General features: G+C 50.9%; 2 protein-coding genes across 3 annotated transcripts in view; both read left to right on the forward strand.

Moving 5' to 3' along the window:
* LOC142922523 (dual specificity tyrosine-phosphorylation-regulated kinase 2-like) overlaps positions 1-16,442 on the forward strand; it is a 110,708-nt gene extending 94,266 nt beyond the window's left edge. The window contains exons 8-12 of one of the 2 annotated variants that reach the window (XM_076063323.1): positions 8,850-8,931; positions 9,283-9,455; positions 10,908-10,968; positions 11,561-11,678; positions 16,031-16,442. In XM_076063323.1, coding sequence (XP_075919438.1) covers positions 8,850-8,931; positions 9,283-9,455; positions 10,908-10,968; positions 11,561-11,678; positions 16,031-16,271 — 675 coding nt within the window. In that variant the 3' untranslated portion in view covers positions 16,272-16,442. Of the gene's footprint in view, positions 1-8,849; positions 8,932-9,282; positions 10,882-10,907; positions 10,969-11,560; positions 11,679-16,030 lie in introns of those variants that run through there. The other variant, XM_076063322.1, reaches the window with a different exon arrangement.
* A 1,100-nt stretch (positions 16,443-17,542) lies between these two features.
* LOC142922524 (uncharacterized) lies at positions 17,543-19,093 on the forward strand. Its single transcript, XM_076063324.1, has one exon. It carries the CDS (start codon positions 17,622-17,624, stop codon positions 18,432-18,434), a length of 813 nt encoding a protein of 270 aa, XP_075919439.1. The 5' UTR covers positions 17,543-17,621; the 3' UTR covers positions 18,435-19,093.
* The last annotated feature ends 1,257 nt before the right edge of the window (positions 19,094-20,350 follow it).

Raw genomic sequence — 20,350 nt, forward strand, 5'->3', positions numbered from 1 at the left:
AGATGTAGAAGCCACTGGTTCGTCACATTCTGTAGACGCAGATGCCACTGGTTCTTCACATTCTGTAGACGCAGATGCCACTGGTCCTTCACGTTCTGTAGACGTAGATGCCACTGGTTCTTCACTTTCTGTAGATGTAGATGCCACTGGTTCTTCACGTTCTGTAGATGTAGATGCCACTGGTCCTTCACATTCTTTAGACGAATATGCCACTGGTTCTTCACGTTCTGTAGATGTTGATGTCACTGGTTCGTCAAGTTCTACAGATGTAGATGCCACTGGTTCTTCACTTTCTGTAGATGTAGATGCCACTGGTTCTTCACTTTCTGTAGATGTAGATGCCACTGGTTCTTCACGTTCTGTAGATGTAGATGCCACTGGTCCTTCACATTCTGTAGAGGAATATGCCATTGGTTCTTCACGTTCTGCAGATGTAGAAGTCACTGGTTCGTCAAGTTCTACAGATGTAGATGCCACTGGTTCTTCACGTTCTGGAGATTTAGATGTCACTGGTTTTTCGCGTTCTGTAGATGTAGATGCCACTGGTCCTTCACATTCTGTAGACGTAGATGCCACTGGTTCTTAACGTTCTTTAAATGTAGATGTCACTGGTTCTTCACATTTTGTAGATGTAGACGCCACTGGTTCTTGACGTTATGTAGATGTAGATACCACTGGTCCTTCATGTTCTGTAGATGTAGATACCACTGGTTCTTCACGTTTTGCAGATGTAGATGCCACTGGTTCGTCACGTTCTAAAGATGTAGATGCCACTGGTTCTTCACGTTCTGCAGATATAGATGCCACTGGTCCTTCACGTTCTGTAGACGAAGATGCCACTGGTTCTTTACGTTCTGTAGATGTAGATGCCACTGGTTCGTTACATTCTGTAGACGCAGATTCCACTGGTTCTTCACATTCTGTAGACGCAGATGCCACTGGTTCTTCACATTCTGTAGACGCAGATGCAACTGGTTTTTCACGTTCTGTAGTCGTAGATGCCACTGATCCTTCACATTCTAAAGATGTAGATGCCACTGGTTCTTCACGTTCTGTAGATGTATATGCCACTGGTTCTTCACGTTCTGTAGACGAAGATGCCACTGGTTCTTTACGTTCTGTAGATGTAGATGCCACTGGTTCGTTACATTCTGTAGACGCAGATTCCACTGGTTCTTCACATTCTGTAGACGCAGATGCCACTGGTTCTTCACATTCTGTAGACGCAGATGCAACTGGTTTTTCACGTTCTGTAGTCGTAGATGCCACTGATCCTTCACATTCTGTAGACGAATATGCCACTGGTTCTTCACGTTCTGTAGATGTAGATGTCACTGGTTCGTCAAGTTCTACAGATGTAGATGCCACTGGTTCTTCACGTTTCTAGAGATATAGATGTCACTGTTTTTTTGCGTTCTGTAGAAGTAGATGCCACTGGTCCTTCACATTCTGTAGATGTAGATGCCACTGGTTCTTCACGTTCTTTAGATGTAGATTTCACTGGTTCGTCAAGTTCTACAGATGTAGATGCCACTGGTTCTTCACGTTCTGGAGATATAGATGTCACTGGTTTTTCGCGTTCTGTAGATGTAGATGCTACTAGTCCTTCACATTCTGTAGACGTAGATGCCACTTGTTCTTCACGCTCTTTAAATGTAGATGTCACTGGTTCTTCACGTTCTGTAGATGTAGACGCCACTGGTTCTTCACGCTCTGTAGATGTAGATGCCACTGGTCCTTCACGTTCTGTAGATGTAGATACCACTGGTTCTTCACGTTTTGCAGATGTAGATGCCACTGGTTCGTCACGTTATACAGATGTAGATGCCTCTGGTTCTTTACGTTCTGCATATGTAGATGCCACTAGTTCTTCACGTTCTGTAGATGTAGATGCCACTGGTTCTTCACGTTCTCTAGATGTAGATGCCACTGGTTCGTCACGTTCTAAAGATGTAGATGCCACTGGTTCTTCACGTTCTGCAGATGTAGATGCCACTGGTCCTTCATGTTCTGTAGACGAAGATGCCACTGGTTCTTTACGTTCTGTAGATGTAGATGCCACTGGTTCTTCACGTTCTGCAGATGTGTATGCCATTGGTTCTTCACGTTATGTAGATGAAGATGCCACTGGTTCTTCACGTTCTGTAGATGTAGATGCCACTGGTTCATCACGTTCTACAGATGTAGATGCCACTGCTTCTTCACATTCTGTAGATGTAGAAGCCACTGGTTCGTCACATTCTGTAGACGCAGATGCCACTGGTTCTTCACATTCTGTAGACGCAGATGCCACTGGTCCTTCACGTTCTGTAGACGTAGATGCCACTGGTTCTTCACTTTATGTAGATGTAGATGCCACTGGTTCTTCACGTTCTGTAGATGTAGATGCCACTGGTCCTTCACATTCTTTAGACGAATATGCCACTGGTTCTTCACGTTCTGTAGATGTTGATGTCACTGGTTCGTCAAGTTCTACAGATGTAGATGCCACTGGTTCTTCACTTTCTGTAGATGTAGATGCCACTGGTTCTTCACTTTCTGTAGATGTAGATGCCACTGGTTCTTCACGTTCTGTAGATGTAGATGCCACTGGTCCTTCACATTCTGTAGAGGAATATGCCATTGGTTCTTCACGTTCTGCAGATGTAGAAGTCACTGGTTCGTCAAGTTCTACAGATGTAGATGCCACTGGTTCTTCACGTTCTGGAGATTTAGATGTCACTGGTTTTTCGCGTTCTGTAGATGTAGATGCCACTGGTCCTTCACATTCTGTAGACGTAGATGCCACTGGTTCTTCACGTTCTTTAAATGTAGATGTCACTGGTTCTTCACATTTTGTAGATGTAGACGCCACTGGTTCTTGACGTTATGTAGATGTAGATACCACTGGTCCTTCATGTTCTGTAGATGTAGATACCACTGGTTCTTCACGTTTTGCAGATGTAGATGCCACTGGTTCGTCACGTTCTAAAGATGTAGATGCCACTGGTTCTTCACGTTCTGCAGATATAGATGCCACTGGTCCTTCACGTTCTGTAGACGAAGATGCCACTGGTTCTTTACGTTCTGTAGATGTAGATGCCACTGGTTCGTTACATTCTGTAGACGCAGATTCCACTGGTTCTTCACATTCTGTAGACGCAGATGCCACTGGTTCTTCACATTCTGTAGACGCAGATGCAACTGGTTTTTCACGTTCTGTAGTCGTAGATGCCACTGATCCTTCACATTCTGTAGACGAATATGCCACTGGTTCTTCACGTTCTGTAGATGTAGATGTCACTGGTTCGTCAAGTTCTACAGATGTAGATGCCACTGGTTCTTCACGTTTCTAGAGATATAGATGTCACTGTTTTTTTGCGTTCTGTAGAAGTAGATGCCACTGGTCCTTCACATTCTGTAGATGTAGATGCCACTGGTTCTTCACGTTCTTTAGATGTAGATGTCACTGGTTCGTCAAGTTCTACAGATGTAGATGCCACTGGTTCTTCACGTTCTGGAGATATAGATGTCACTGGTTTTTCGCGTTCTGTAGATGTAGATGCTACTAGTCCTTCACATTCTGTAGACGTAGATGCCACTTGTTCTTCACGTTCTTTAAATGTAGATGTCACTGGTTCTTCACGTTCTGTAGATGTAGACGCCACTGGTTCTTCACGCTCTGTAGATGTAGATGCCACTGGTCCTTCACGTTCTGTAGATGTAGATACCACTGGTTCTTCACGTTTTGCAGATGTAGATGCCACTGGTTCGTCACGTTATACAGATGTAGATGCCTCTGGTTCTTTACGTTCTGCATATGTAGATGCCACTAGTTCTTCACGTTCTGTAGATGTAGATGCCACTGGTTCTTCACGTTCTCTAGATGTAGATGCCACTGGTTCGTCACGTTCTAAAGATGTAGATGCCACTGGTTCTTCACGTTCTGCAGATGTAGATGCCACTGGTCCTTCATGTTCTGTAGACGAAGATGCCACTGGTTCTTTACGTTCTGTAGATGTAGATGCCACTGGTTCTTCACGTTCTGCAGATGTGTATGCCATTGGTTCTTCACGTTATGTAGATGAAGATGCCACTGGTTCTTCACGTTCTGTAGATGTAGATGCCACTGGTTCATCACGTTCTACAGATGTAGATGCCACTGCTTCTTCACATTCTGTAGATGTAGAAGCCACTGGTTCGTCACATTCTGTAGACGCAGATGCCACTGGTTCTTCACATTCTGTAGACGCAGATGCCACTGGTCCTTCACGTTCTGTAGACGTAGATGCCACTGGTTCTTCACTTTCTGTAGATGTAGATGCCACTGGTTCTTCACGTTCTGTAGATGTAGATGCCACTGGTCCTTCACATTCTTTAGACGAATATGCCACTGGTTCTTCACGTTCTGTAGATGTTGATGTCACTGGTTCGTCAAGTTCTACAGATGTAGATGTCACTGGTTCTTCACGTTCTGGAGATATAGATGTCACTGGTTTTTCGCGTTCTGTAGATGCCACTGGTCCTTCACATTCTGTAGACGTAGATGCCACTGGTTCTTCACGTTCTTTAGATGTAGATGTCACTGGTTCTTCACGTTCTGTAGATGTAGATGCCACTGGTTCTCCACGTTCTGTAGATGTAGATGTAGATGCCACTGGTTCTTCACGTTCTGCAGATGTAGATGCCACTGGTTCGTCACGTTCTACAGATGTAGATGCCACTGGTTCTTCACGTTCTGCAGATGTAGATGCCACTGGTCCTTCACGTTCTGTAGAAGAAGATGCCACTGGTTCTTCACGTTCTGTAGATGTAGACGCCATTGGTTCTTCACGTTCTGTAGACACAGATGCCACTGGTTCTTCACGTTCTACAGATATAGATGCCACTGGTTCTTCATGTTCTGCAGATTTAGACGCCATTGGTTTTTCACGTTCTGTAAATGTAGATGCCACTGGTCCTTCACGTTCTGTAGACGCAGATGCCACTGGTTCTTCACGTTCTGTAGATGTAGATGCCACTGGTTCTTCACGTTCTACAGATGTAGATGCCACTGGTTCTTCACGTTCTGCAGATATAGATGCCACTGGTCCTTCACGTTCTGTAGACGAAGATGCCACTGGTTCTTTACGTTCTGTAGATGTAGATGCCACTGGTTCGTTACATTCTATAGACGCAGATTCCACTGGTTCTTCACATTCTGTAGACGCAGATGCCACTGGTTCTTCACATTCTGTAGACGCAGATGCAACTGGTTTTTCACGTTCTGTAGACGTAGATGCCACTGATCCTTCACATTCTGTAGACGAATATGCCACTGGTTCTTCACGTTCTGTAGATGTAGATGTCACTGGTTCGTCAAGTTCTACAGATGTAGATGCCACTGGTTCTTCACGTTTCTAGAGATATAGATGTCACTGGTTTTTTGCGTTCGGTAGAAGTAGATGCCACTGGTCCTTCACATTCTGTAGATGTAGATGCCACTGGTTCTTCACGTTCTTTAGATGTAGATGTCACTGGTTCGTCAAGTTCTACAGATGTAGATGCCACTGGTTCTTCACGTTCTGTAGACGAAGATGCCACTGGTTCTTCACGTACTGTAGATGTAGATGACACTGGTTCTTCACATTCTGCAGATGTATATGCCACTGGTTTTTCACGTTATGTAGATGAAGATGCCACTGGTTCTTCACGTTCTGTAGATGTAGATGCCACTAGTTCATCACGTTCTACAGATGTAGATGCCACTGGTTCATCACGTTCTGTAGATTTAGATGCCACTGCTTCTTCACATTCTGTAGAGGTAGAAGCCACTGGTTCGTTACATTCTGTAGACGCAGATGCCACTGGTTCTTCACATTCTGTAGACGCAGATGCCACTGGTCCTTCACGTTCTGTAGACGTAGATGCCACTGGTTCTTCACTTTCTGTAGATGTAGATGCCACTGGTTCTTCACTTTCTGTAGATGTAGATGCCACTGGTTCTTCACGTTCTGTAGATGTAGATGCCACTGGTCCTTCACATTCTGTAGAGGAATATGCCATTGGTTCTTCACGTTCTGCAGATGTAGATGTCACTGGTTCGTCAAGTTCTACAGATGTAGATGCCACTGGTTCTTCACGTTCTGGAGATTTAGATGTCACTGGTTTTTCGCGTTCTGTAGATGTAGATGCCACTGGTCCTTCACATTCTGTAGACGTAGATGCCACTGGTTCTTCACGTTCTTTAAATGTAGATGTCACTGGTTCTTCACATTTTGTAGATGTAGACGCCACTGGTTCTTGACGTTATGTAGATGTAGATACCACTGGTCCTTCATGTTCTGTAGATGTAGATACCACTGGTTCTTCACGTTTTGCAGATGTAGATGCCACTGGTTCGTCACGTTCTAAAGATGTAGATGCCACTGGTTCTTCACGTTCTGCAGATATAGATGCCACTGGTCCTTCACGTTCTGTAGACGAAGATGCCACTGGTTCTTTACGTTCTGTAGATGTAGATGCCACTGGTTCGTTACATTCTGTAGACGCAGATTCCACTGGTTCTTCACATTCTGTAGACGCAGATGCCACTGGTTCTTCACATTCTGTAGACGCAGATGCAACTGGTTTTTCACGTTCTGTAGACGTAGATGCCACTGATCCTTCACATTCTGTAGACGAATATGCCACTGGTTCTTCACGTTCTGTAGATGTAGATGTCACTGGTTCGTCAAGTTCTACAGATGTAGATGCCACTGGTTCTTCACGTTTCTAGAGATATAGATGTCACTGGTTTTTTGCGTTCTGTAGAAGTAGATGCCACTGGTCCTTCACATTCTGTAGATGTAGATGCCACTGGTTCTTCACGTTCTTTAGATGTAGATGTCACTGGTTCGTCAAGTTCTACAGATGTAGATGCCACTGGTTCTTCACGTTCTGGAGATATAGATGTCACTGGTTTTTCGCGTTCTGTAGATGTAGATGCTACTAGTCCTTCACATTCTGTAGACGTAGATGCCACTTGTTCTTCACGTTCTTTAAATGTAGATGTCACTGGTTCTTCACGTTCTGTAGATGTAGACGCCACTGGTTCTTCACGCTCTGTAGATGTAGATGCCACTGGTCCTTCACGTTCTGTAGATGTAGATACCACTGGTTCTTCACGTTTTGCAGATGTAGATGCCACTGGTTCGTCACGTTATACAGATGTAGATGCCTCTGGTTCTTTACGTTCTGCATATGTAGATGCCACTAGTTCTTCACGTTCTGTAGATGTAGATGCCACTGGTTCTTCACGTTCTCTAGATGTAGATGCCACTGGTTCGTCACGTTCTAAAGATGTAGATGCCACTGGTTCTTCACGTTCTGCAGATGTAGATGCCACTGGTCCTTCATGTTCTGTAGACGAAGATGCCACTGGTTCTTTACGTTCTGTAGATGTAGATGCCACTGGTTCTTCACGTTCTGCAGATGTATATGCCATTGGTTCTTCACGTTATGTAGATGAAGATGCCACTGGTTCTTAACGTTCTACAGATGTAGATGCCACTGGTCCTTCACGTTCTGTAGACGTAGATGCCACTGGTTCTTCACTTTCTGTAGATGTAGATGCCACTGGTTCTTCACGTTCTGTAGATGTAGATGCCACTGGTCCTTCACATTCTTTAGACGAATATGCCACTGGTTCTTCACGTTCTGTAGATGTTGATGTCACTGGTTCGTCAAGTTCTACAGATGTAGATGCCACTGGTTCTTCACGTTCTGGAGATATAGATGTCACTGGTTTTTCGCGTTCTGTAGATGCCACTGGTCCTTCACATTCTGTAGACGTAGATGCCACTCTTTCTTCACGTTCTTTAGATGTAGATGTCACTGGTTCTTCACGTTCTGTAGATGTAGATGCCACTGGTTCTCCACGTTCTGTAGATGTAGATGTAGATGCCACTGGTTCTTCACGTTCTGCAGATGTAGATGCCACTGGTTCGTCACGTTCTACAGATGTAGATGCCACTGGTTCTTCACGTTCTGCAGATGTAGATGCCACTGGTCCTTCACGTTCTGTAGAAGAAGATGCCACTGGTTCTTCACGTTCTGTAGATGTAGACGCCATTGGTTCTTCACGTTCTGTAGACACAGATGCCACTGGTTCTTCACGTTCTACAGATATAGATGCCACTGGTTCTTCATGTTCTGCAGATTTAGACGCCATTGGTTTTTCACGTTCTGTAAATGTAGATGCCACTGGTCCTTCACGTTCTGTAGACGCAGATGCCACTGGTTCTTCACGTTCTGTAGATGTAGATGCCACTGGTTCTTCACGTTCTACAGATGTAGATGCCACTGGTTCTTCACGTTCTACAGATGTAGATGCCACTGGTTCTTCACGGTCTGCAGATGTAGATTCCACTGGTTCTTCACGTTCTGCAGATGTAGATGCCACTGGTTCTTCACGTTCTGTAGATGTAGATGCCACTGGTCCTTCACGTTCTGTAGATGCAGATTCCACTGGTTCTTCACGTTCTGTAGATGTAGATGCCACTGGTTCTTCACGTTCTGCAGATGTAGATGCCACTGGTTATTCACGTTCTGCAGATGTAGATGCCACTGGTTCTTCACATTCAGCAGATGTAGATTACCACTGGTTCTTCACGTTCTGCAGATGTAGATGCCACGACCGCCATCTATCGAACTTATGAACTCTCGGTTCTGAACAGCAGCAACTGGAGCATACGGACTGGGTTTGGTTCGTATCTCTGATAGTTCGCAAGCTGAACGTTCATAAGTAGAGGTAGTTACCGTACATAGACGTACAGTCCTAGAGAGTGTTCGACGCCTTGACCCCGCTGAGTGTGAATCCTCTCTCTCCCTGCCGCTCGCTCCCCATCCAGGGCAACATTCTGGTGAAAAACATCGCGAGCCGCGTTGCCAGAGTCACCGACTTTGGCTTCAGCTTCTTTGTGGACCGTCCACGTGAGTGGTGACCCTCATACACCTGCACTTGTGTGTGTGGGTGTGTGTGGGTGTGTGGGTGTGTGTGTGGGTGTGTGTGTGGGTGTCTGTGTGTGTGGGTGTGTGGGTGTGTGTAGTGGGTGTCTGTGTGTGTGTGTGGGTGTGTGGGTGTGTGGGTGTGGGTGTGTGGGTGTGTGGGTGTGTGGTTATGGGTGTGTGGGTGTGTGAGTGGGTGTGTGTGTGTGGGTGTGTGGGTGTCTGTGTGCGGGTTTCTCCTCCCACCCACCCACCCACCACCGCCCCCCACACACGCGCACGTACCCAGTCCACATTCACCATCACCGCCGCTGTCGCTTGCCGTCGTCCGCACAGCCTCGCACGTGGGAGGCACCCTCGTCTACGTGGCGCCCGAGGTGCTGCTGGGCTACCCGGTCACCTGCGCCGCGGACACGTGGTCCCTGGGCTGCACCGTCGCCAAGATGGCCACCGGCAGGGACCTCTTCCTCTCCTTCGGCCGCGACGACCACCTGGCATGCTGCATCGAGGTGACCGGGGAGCCTCCTTGGGGGAAAGGGGGGGGGACACCTCAAGCGGGAGACTTGGCCCAGACCGGCCCCGCAGACATCCACCCAGCCAGTCACCCAGCCAGACACCCAGCCAGCCACACAGCCAGACACCCAACCAGCCACCCAGTCAGACACCCAGCCAGTCACCCAGTCAGACACCCAGCCAGTCACGCAGCCAGTCACCCAGTCAGACACCCAGCTAGACACCCAGCTAGTCACCCAGCCAGTCACCTGGCCAGTTACCCAGTCAGACACCCAGCCAGTCACGCAGCCAGTCATCCAGCCAGTCACGCTGCCAGACACCCAGCCAGTCACGCTGCCAGACACCCAGTCAGACACCCAGCCAGTTACCCAGCCAGACACCCAGCCAGTCACCTGGCCAGTTACCCAGCCAGTCACCTGACCAGTTACCCAGCCAGTCACCCAGCCAGACACGCAGCCAGTGACCCAGCCAGTCACCCAGCCAGTCACCCAGCCAGTCACCCAGCCCGACACACAGCCACCCGGCCAGCCACCTGACCAGTCACCCAGTCAGTCACCCAGTAAGTCACCCAGCCAATCACCCAGCCAGACACCCAGACAAATACGCAGTTACCCAGCCAGTCACCCAGCCAGTGACCCACCGACTCGCCAAACCCACCGACCGACCCACTCACCCACCCACCTACCAACCCACCTACCTACCGACACACCCACCCACCTACCAACCTATCTACCCACCTACCCACTCACCCACCCACCTACCAACCTACCCACCTATCTACCCACCTACGCACCCATAATGCTCAATGTGACAATGTCACATAGAGATCTTTTTCTGCCGTACGGCCGATGAGAAATAGCTACGTAGCTCTGTGGGCGCCTTACCTGGTTAAAGAAAAATAGTTTAGCTGTAGCTTGGGTCCCTGTGTAGGTCACTGTCCTTCTATATGAGTCTCTAGATCTCCAAGGTGCTCTGTATGGGTCTCTGTGAGTTCCTTTTGTTCTTTGTAAGTCTATGGGTCTCTATGGGTCTCTGTATGGGTCTCTGTGAGTCCCTATTGTTCTATGTAAGTATATGGGTCTCTATGGGTCTCTGTATGGGTCTCTGTGAGTCCTTATTGTTCTATATAAGTATATGGGTCTCTATGGGTCTATGTATGGGTCTCTGTGAGTCCCTATTGTTCTATGTAAGTCTATGGGTCTCTATGGGTCTCTGTATGGGTTTCTGTGAGTCCCTATGGTTCTATGTGAGTCTCTGAATCTCTGTCGGTCTCTATGCATCTATGTATGGGTCTCTAGGAGTCCCTATGTTTCTATATGTCTCTGAATCTCTATGGGTCTCTCTGTGTAACACGCGTGTAACATGCGTGTAACACGCGTGTAACATGCGTGTAAAATGCGTGTAACAAGCGTGTCTCTCTTTGTCGCTGTCTTGAAATGGTTGTGCAGATCCTGGGCATGCCTCCAAAAGAAATGGTGGAGAGATCTCGCAACAAAGAGCACTTCTTTGGTGAGTAGAAGGGTGGTGTGGTGGTGGTGTGGTGGTGGTGCTGTGTTGGTGGTGGTTCAGTGGTGGTGGTGTCGTGGTGTGGTGTGTTGTTGATGTGGTGGTGGCGATGGTGGTGGTGTGGTGGTGGGGGGGGCCTGGGGGGAGCGGTAGGGAGGAGGTGGTGGTTGGGGTTTGGGCCCACTCAATTACGACCTGGGTTGGGGTTGATAAGCAACCCAAGTATGGATAGGTGGGTCGATAGGTTGGTGGGTGGGTAGGTGGGTGGGTGAGTTGGTGGATAGGTCGGGTGGTAGGTGGGTTGAGTGGATAGGTAGTTAGGTGAGTAAGTGGGTGGGTGGGAGTCGGTGTGGGTGGGTGAGTTGATATGTTGTTGACGTGGTGGTTAGTGACACTGTGCGTGTGTCTGTCTCTCTCTCCCTGTCTCTCTCTTTATCTCTTTATGTGTCTCTCTCTGTGTCTCTGTCTCTCTCTGCCTCTCTCTCTCTATCTCTCTGTCTCTCTCTGTCTCTCTCCCTGTCTCTCTATCCATCTCTCTCTATCTCTCTATCTCTGTCTATCTGTGTCTCTCTCTGTCTCTCTCGCTCTCCTGCAGACCGATTCGGCCATCCTCTCTGCCCGGCCACGAAGCGTCACCCGGGAAGCATTCCCCTGCATTTCGTGCTGTGGGGATGTGGAGCTCAGCTCGTGAACTTTATCAGAAACTGCCTACAGTAAGAACAAAGACAAAGATCCCCCATGTAGCCTCTAGCAGGCTGTAGGGGCAAGTGCTGTTAGTAGTAGCGAGTAGCAGCACCTACACACAGACAAAATCCCCCGTGTAGCCTCTAGCAGACTGTAGGGGCAAGTGCTGTTAGTAGTAGCGAGTAGCAGCATCTATGAAGGCCGGTGCTGTGGCACACACAGAGGGGGTGGGTGGCCAGCACCACGCCCGGCCGCCTTTGTCTCAGGGTTGGAGATGTTTACACACCGCACCAGGTACTCTTTTGAGGCTGAGTCGACCGAGGGGAGGACCAGGACCGGTTGTTCAGATAATCGCAGTCACTGGTGTTGGCTGTGAGCGGGAATCGAACACGTACACACACGTACACACACTCACACGCCACTAAGTGGCAGTGATGTCACCACGACGCTTGTGCCAGGCCATGTGCACCTTGAGGCCACGTGAAGTGTCGAACGCCCGCCCGCTGGCAGGAGGTCACGGGGCAGACCCAGGTGCCACAGGTCGACTGACTGAGATGACTGGCTGATGCACCACCTGTGCCCCCTACTGTGCCAACCTGCTGTGCTTTAGCCACCCGGCGCTCCGCTCGTTGTTGTGAGCGTCGCTCCTCCGCCCTCTGTTGTTGTTGGAGGGCGACTGCCTCCAACTGCCCAGTAGCGTCCTTCACGAGCCTCCTGCACAGAGGCCGATCTTGACACCGCTGGTACCAGTCATCAGCAAGTCCACTCAGCTCCACGTCCTCCTGTACCACGTCACTCCATCTCTTCTCTAGCCCGTGCCGTGCCCGTTTAGCCCCCTCAATCCGGCTGAACAAAAGCTGTTTCAGCATGCGGTGGCTGGGCATGCGGGCTACATGACCCAGCCATCGCAGCCTTGCCCGCCGGAGGAGCTCACCGATGGGACCTTGCCCAGATCTTTCAAGGATTTGTGAGCTCCTCACACAATCCAGTCTGGTTAAACCCAAGATGGATCGTAGGCAGGCCAGCCTAAATGTTTCTAACCGGCAAAGATGTTCCATTAGGGGGGTCCACGTTTCGCAAGCGTAGAGAAGGGAGGGAATGACGGTGGCCGAGAAGACCTGAAGCTTAGTGCGGAGCGAGAGACCAGGTAGCTTCCACACAGCGTTACGCAACCAATTAAAAGATTCGGAGTGAGACCTCTGCTGTTAAACTGGAGCCGGTCATAAGCACACTGCCCAGGTATGGGAAACTCTCCACTCGCTCCACAACTGCCCCATCACCGATTGGGAGTTGTGGGGGTGGAGTGTCCGATGGTACAATACCCAGGCAGGTGCTTAGTTTGGGTGGGGCTGATGGTAAGGCCCCACCTCTTAGTGGTACGCTCCAGTCTCAGCAGCAGCGTCTCCAACTCCTCCTCTGAATGAGCAGCTATTACCCAATCATCAGCATACATAACGTGGTTGAGCAATACGGAGCCATCCCTTGACCGCACCCGGGCATCGATCAGCCTCCCATTATATCTGTACCATATAGAGATTCCCCCGGTACAGCTATTGAAGGCTTCACGAACTATGTGGTCAAAATAGATGTTAAATAATGTGGGAGCCAGAGGACATCCCTGTCGCACCCCAAGGTGTACAGGTAATGGCTCTGACTCCCGGCCACGTAGTTTTACCCGGGCCCGCTCACCATCATGAAGGTCCTTAATGATCGTGAGCAGAGCGTCAGGTACTCCAAAAGCACGAAGCACAACCCAGAGCCCAGGCCTACTGATGGTATCATAGGCCTTGACCAGGTCAATAAAGCAGAGATGTAGGTCTTGTTGGAATTCCCTACACCTCTGCTGTAGCAGACGGACAGAAAATATGGCATCTGTGCAGGACCGCCCTTTCCTGAAACCACATTGGGGCTCCGCAAGCCTCTCCTCAGCGTGCCTGGCAAGGCGATGCTGAATAATCCTTGCCAGGACCTTTCCCGGCACACTGAGGAGTGAGATGCCCCTGTAGTTGTTACAGTCTGTGCGGTCCCCCTTCTTAAAAAGGGGGACTACCAGGGCATCCTTCCAATCCTGCGGAACCCGTCCAGTGGTCCAGACTGTTGTTATGATGTCATATAGGGCAGTCTGTGCACAAACGCCACCCTCCCTCAGCATTTCGCATGGGAGATCATCTCTGCCCGCTGCCTTTCCTGGTCTCAGACTCCGGATCGCCTTCAGTACTTCCTCAACAGATGGCACCTCAGCCAGCCACTCACAGGGGGTGACTTCTTCCAATATTTGAGGCACCGCAGCCTCAGCAGGGTCATCCTCACTTTGTGCCACGATGTTTTCCTGGCTGAGGGATTTTCCCTCCCCCAGGACCTCACAGAAATGCCCAGCAAATCTGCAAACCTATTCCTGGGGGTTGGAGATTAGATCACCGTTTTTTCCCCTAATGATGGTAATAGGTGTGGCGCTGCAGGTTACTTTTTTGATGGAGTTAAATAGAGATTTGTGATCACGGGCCACGGAGACAGACTCCATCTCCTCAGCAACCCGCGACCACCACCCATCCTTGCAGCGCCTCACGGCTCTCCGAACCTCCGAGCGAAGGCTGCGGTAAGCCTCCTCATTCTCTGACGTGGGATTCTGTAGCCGATGACAGTGGGCCTGTCGTTTTTTCTCAACCATCCTGAACACCTTCTCTGTCAGCCAGGGTCTCTGGGGAGGTCTGGACCGCGTACCCAAAGCAGCCATTGCAGCTGCATGAGTCACAGTCCTAAACCTCGCCCATTTCCCCTCGACATCAGGAGGAGTCGGGGACGATGCCAATCCCAGCCGCAAGCGATGATTAAATTCTCGCTTGCAACTTTCATCAGATAACTGAGACCAGGCCACTTTAGGTTGGCATGGGGTCCTGGGTGTACACCCACCACCGGAGTGGAAGAATGGCAGGCGCATCTTACATATGACTAATCAATGGTCAGAGGGCAGATCAGCTCCACGGTAGATCCTGGTGTCAAGGACATGGGCTCGCATCCGCTGGTCCGTAACTATGTAGTCCAGCAGATGTTCTTGCTTGGACCCGGCATGCATCCATGATGTTGTGTGGATGCGCCGATGCCAGAACAGCGTGTTGGTAATTACAAGCCCATGGGCTGCACAAAAATCTAGCAGCCTCCTACCGTTGTTATTGAGCTGATCTGGCCCATGCCCTTCAATCACTCCAGACCAGGTGCCAGCATCATGACCAACTCGGCCATTGAAGTCACCCAACATGATGACTCTATCCCGAGGGGCCACTTTAGCCAGCACCTGTGACAGGAGGTCATAGAAGGCATCTGACTCATTGGCTTTGCCTGCATCCTTTCACGGATGTTCATCTTCGGTGGGGGCATAAGTAACCACGACCACCATTCCTCGCCTCCGGTTGATGGGAAGGCGAGCCCAAAGTAGCCTGGGGCTTACAGCTTCCCACACCTCACCGCCACGCTCCCACGCCCCCTTCGTTCTTTTGTTCAACAGAAGAGCCACATCCTGTTGTTTGGCAGTCTGCTGCCCCGAGTAGAGGACTGTCCACCCATCATGGTGGCAGGAGCCAGAACCGGTCCACCGGACCTCCTGAATGCCACAGAGATCCAGGCGGTACCGGTCCAGCTCCCGACAGAGGAGTGGCAGCCTCTCCTCCGCAGTGAGCGTTCGAACATTCCACGTTGCCACCCGTAGTGGTTTTTCGTTGTTTCTGGAGGAGCCCCAAGGGTAGATATTCAATCTCCTGGCTCCGCCAATTGGGGTTTGGCCAGGAGACGTCATAGACGCCTGGCCCCCCGGGGCCTCCGGCACAAGCTTATTAGCTATATACTTAATTCGCGGTTTAGTGGTAATTAATTGAAGGTGGAGGGGTTACCAGCCCCTCGCACCCGTCCAGAGCTCCCGTTTAGACCCTGTGGTGGACACAGATGCCATGAGGGGAGGAGCCAATCGAAATTGGACCTCCCCCCACAGCACTGTCCACGGCAGAGTTGCCCGTCCGGCACCACGAGGAGGTAGGGGGTTGTTTTGCCGGACGGACCTACACACACGTACACACACACGTACAGATACACACGTACACACACACGTACACACACACACGTACACACACACGTACAGACACACACGTACACACACACACGTACACACACACACACGTACAGACACACACGTACACACACACACGTACACACACACACGTACAGACACACACGTACAGACACGATCAGATCGGAACGTGACGTACGTCTAGCGAACGTCATATCCTCACCCCGCCTCACCCCCCTTCTTGTCCTTCCCCCCCCCCTCCGTGCCCCCCCTAACCCCCTCCGTGCCCCCCCTCACCCCCCTCCGTGCCCCCCCTCACCCTAGCTGGGATCCGGAACTCCGCATGACACCGGAGCAGGCGCTGGCTCACGGCTGGCTCCAGAGCGACGACACCGCCAGCCCCAGCGACGACCTCCCCACCACCAGCCGGGCCCTCCCCACCACCAGCCGGGCCCTCCCCACCACCAGCCATGCCCTCCCCACCACCAGCCGGGCCCTCCCCACCACCAGCCGGGCCCTCCCCACCACCAGCCGGGCCCTCCCCAGAGCTGTGAAGCCACGGTGAGGCTCTCTCTGTGTGTATGGGTCTCTGTGGGTCTCTATGAGTCTCTATGAGTCTCTGTGTGTATGGGTCTCTGTGTGTATGGGTCTCTGTGTGTCTCTGTATGTGTATGGGTCTCTAAGAGTATGGGTCTCTGTGAGTATGGGTCTCTGTGAGTTTCTGTGGGTCTCTATGAGTATGGGTCTCTGTGAGTCTCTGTGGGTCTCTATGAGTATGGGTCTCCATGAGTATGGGTCTCTGTGAGTCTCTGTGGGTCTCTATGAGTATGGGTCTCTGTGTGTATGGGTCTCTGCTGGTCTCTATGAGTATGAGTCTCTGTGAGTCTCTGTGAGTCTCTATGAGTATGGGTCTCTGCTGGTCTCTATGAGTATGGGTCGCTGTGAGTCTCTGTGGGTCTCTATGAGTATGGGTCTCTGTGAGTCTCGGTGGGTCTCTATGAGTATGGGTCTCTGTGAGTCTCGGTGGGTCTCTATGAGTATGGGTCTCTATGAGTATGGGTCTCTGTGGGTCTCTGCTGGTCTCTATGAGTATGGGTCTCTGTGAGTCTCTGTGGGTCTCTATGAGTATGGGTCTCTGTGAGTCTCTGTGGGTCTCTGTGAGTATGGGTCTCTGTGAGTCTCTGTGGGTCTCTATGGGTATGGGTCTCTATGAGTATGGGTCTCTGTGAGTCTCTGTGGGTCTCTATGAGTATGGGTCTCTATGTGTATGGGTCTCTGTGTGTATGGGTCTCTGCTGGTCTCTATGAGTATGGGTCTCTGTGAGTCTCTGTGGGTCTCTATGAGTATGGGTCTCTGTGTGTATGGGTCTCTGCTGATCTCTATGAGTATAGGTCTCTATGAGTCTCTGTGGGTCTCTATGGGTATGGGTCTCTATGAGTATGGGCCTCTGTGAGTCTCTGTGGGTTTCTATGAGTATGGGTCTCTGTGAGTCTCTGCGGGTCTCTATGAGTATGGGTCTCTATGAGTATGGGTCTCTGTGAGTCTCTGTGGGTCTCTATGAGTATGGGTCTCTGTGAATCTCTGTGGGTGTTTATGAGTATGGGTCTCTATGAGCATGGGTCTCTATGAGTATGGGTCTCTATGAGTATGGGTCTCTGTGAATCTCTGTGGGTGTCTATGAGTCTGTAGAAACTCGTGATGGGCAAGTCCACTCCTGGGGGTGGGGACCGACTGTGACCTCTGGCCGTAGTCGCGCGATGCTGACGTGGTGGTGCTGTGGTGTTGCTGCCTCTCTCTCCACAGAGCTCAGCCGGAGAAGAGGCTCCCATCATCATCATCATCATCATCCTCCTCCTCCGATGAGGAGGGGGAGGAGGAGGAGCAGGAGGAGGAGAAGGAGGAGGATGAGGAGGAGATGGAGGAGGACGAGGACGAGGAGGAGGATGAGGATGAGGAGGATGAGGATGAGGAGGATGAGGAGGAGGATGAGGAAGATGAGGATGAGGAGGATGAGGATGAGGAGGATGAGGAGGAGGATGAGGAAGATGAGGATGAGGAGGATGAGGATGAGGAGGATGAGGAGGAGGATGAGGACGAGGAGGAGGAGACGGAGGATGAGATGGAGGAGGACGAGGAGGCGGAGGAGGCGATGGAGGAGGAGGAGTTGGATGAGGATGAGATGGATGAGGAGATAGAGGAGGAAACGGGGGATGAGGAAAAGGATGAGAATGAGGAGCAGGAGAACAAATGTGAGGAGGAGGGGGGTGATGAGGAGACAGAGGAGGAGGTGGAGAAGGTGGTGGTCGTGGTGGTGCAAGAGGTCGAGACGAAGGTGGTGAAGATGGAAGTGAACGAGGACAAGATGGAGGAGGAGGAGGAGAAGACGGAGGAGGAGAAGGAGGAGAAGGACGAGAAGATGGAGGAGAAGGAGGTGGAGGAGGTGGAGGAGGAGACGGATGAGGAGAAGGAGGAGGAGAAGGAGGTGGTGGTGGTGGTGGCCGTGGTGCAAGAGGTCGAGACGAAGGAGTTGGAGGAGGAGACAGAAGAGAACAAGGAGAAGATGGAGAAGATGGAGGAGGTGGAGATGCGGCAACAGCAGAAGAAGGAGGAGGAGGAGAAGAAGAAGAGGAAGCGAGGGGGCTTGGCCCAACTGGGCAGGGCGCTCCGCTCACTCCGGTCGCTCTTCGGCCGCCTGCTGCTGTGTGGTGGACGGCCCACGGCAGAGTAGCGGCGTGGTGGTGGTGGTGGAGTCGGTGCCATCCACCACCACGAGCAGCACCACCACCGCACGCACCACCCACTCACCCCGTAACACCACACTCACCACACACACCCAGCCACACACACCCAGCCCACACACACACACTCACCCCACACACACACACACTCACCCCACACACACACACACTCACCCCACACACACTCACCCCACACACACACTCACCCCACACACACACTCACCACACACACACACACTCACCACACACACTCACCACACACACACACTCACCCCACACACTCCCGTGGGGAAACAGCTGTGGCAGAAGACGAAAGAGTGGAAACCCAGACATGGACTGGACACAGCCACTCTGACTGCACTCACCACACACTCAGCCCACCACTCACTCACCACACACTCAGCCCAGTAGCCTACCCAGGGCCCGCTTACCCCGGGACTCCAGCCCATGCTGGTTTTCATCCGGTGGCAGTCCTCAAAGGAGGAGGATGAGGGAGGGAGTGACCTCGCCACACGGTTTCCAGGACATGGGGAGGGGGAAGGGAGGCCTGGTGCAGGCACTGGGCGAGAAGCCTGTCTAGGCCCTGCCACGTGAAGTTTGTTTAAGAAAAAATGTTATAATTTAATCATATATAGCTCTGTACATAATATCGTAGTTTTGAATGTTATTATTGTAACTATTATAATTATTGTAAGAATGTTGTGTTCTTCTAAGAGGGTTGTTATTGTGCATAAAGTCACCGGGACGTGAGATGACCTTGCGGACGTTGATTTTGTGGGGTCTGGTGCCGTCGATTGTCAGTGACGTGTGGGGTCTGGGTTCATCTTGGCCGTGTCACTGGGGTTTATAATGGGCAGGTAGGGTGGGTTCATCTTGGCCGTGTCACTGGGGTTTATAATGGACAGGTAGGGTGGGTTTATAATGGGCAGGTAGGGTGGGTTTATAATGGACAGGTAGGGTGGGTTTATAATGGGCAGGTAGGGTGGGTTCATCTTGGCCGTGTCACTGGGGTTTATAATGGGCAGGTAGGGTGGGTTTATAATGGACAGGTAGGGTGGGTTATAATGGACAGGTAGGGTGGGTTTATAATGGGCAGGTAGGGTGGGTTTATAATGGGCAGGTAGGGTGGGTTCATAATGGATAGGTAGGGTGGGTTTATAATGGGCAGGTAGGGTGGGTTTATAATGAACAGGTAGGGTGGGTTTACAATGGGCAGGTAGGGTGGGTTTATAATTGGCAGGTAGGGTGGGTTTATAATGGGCAGGTAGGGTGGGTATTTAATGGTCAGGTAGGATGGGTTTATAATGGACAGGTAGGGTGGGTTTATAATGGACAGGTAGGGTGGGTTTATAATGGGCAGGTAGAGTGGGTTAATAATGCGCAGGTAGAGTGGGTTTATAATGGACAGGTAGGGTGGGTTTATAATGGGCAGGTAGAGTGGGTTTATAATGGGCACGTAGAGTGGGTTCATAATGGACAGGTGGGGTGGATTTATAATGGGCAGGTAGGGTGGGATGGCGATTGGACGCCTTCCCCACGTAAGATGGCGGTTAGGTGCCTTCCCTATGCAAGATGGCGGTTGGGCGCCTTCCCTTGGTCCCTTTCCAAATAGATTGGTCCCTTTCCACGTTAATGGGTCTCTTTGTGAGTCTGTGGGCGTATGTTGTGAGTCTACCGGCGTCCGTTGTGAGTCTGCTTGTGTCCGTTGTGAGTCTGTGGGTGTCCGTTCTGAGTCTGCGGGTGTCTGTTGCGAGTCTGTGGGTGTCCGTTGTGAGTCTTCCGGCGTCCGTTGTGAGTCTGCTTGTGTCCGTTGTGTGTCTGTGGGTGTCTGTTCTGAGTCTGCGGGTGTCTGTTGTGAGTCTGTGGGTGTCTGTTGCGAGTCTGTGGGTGTCCGTTGCGAGTCTGC

This window comes from Petromyzon marinus, unplaced genomic scaffold, assembly GCF_048934315.1.
Source record: "Petromyzon marinus isolate PM22_M1 ecotype Great Lakes invasive population unplaced genomic scaffold, UKy_Petmar_22M1.pri1.0 PM_Scaffold_1, whole genome shotgun sequence".
Lineage (NCBI taxonomy): Eukaryota > Metazoa > Chordata > Hyperoartia > Petromyzontiformes > Petromyzontidae > Petromyzon > Petromyzon marinus.

Bases quoted from the DNA above. Each gene is read 5' to 3' on its own strand.
- LOC142922524 (XM_076063324.1), top strand. From the start codon at position 17,622: ATGGAGGAGGACGAGGACGAGGAGGAGGATGAGGATGAGGAGGATGAG.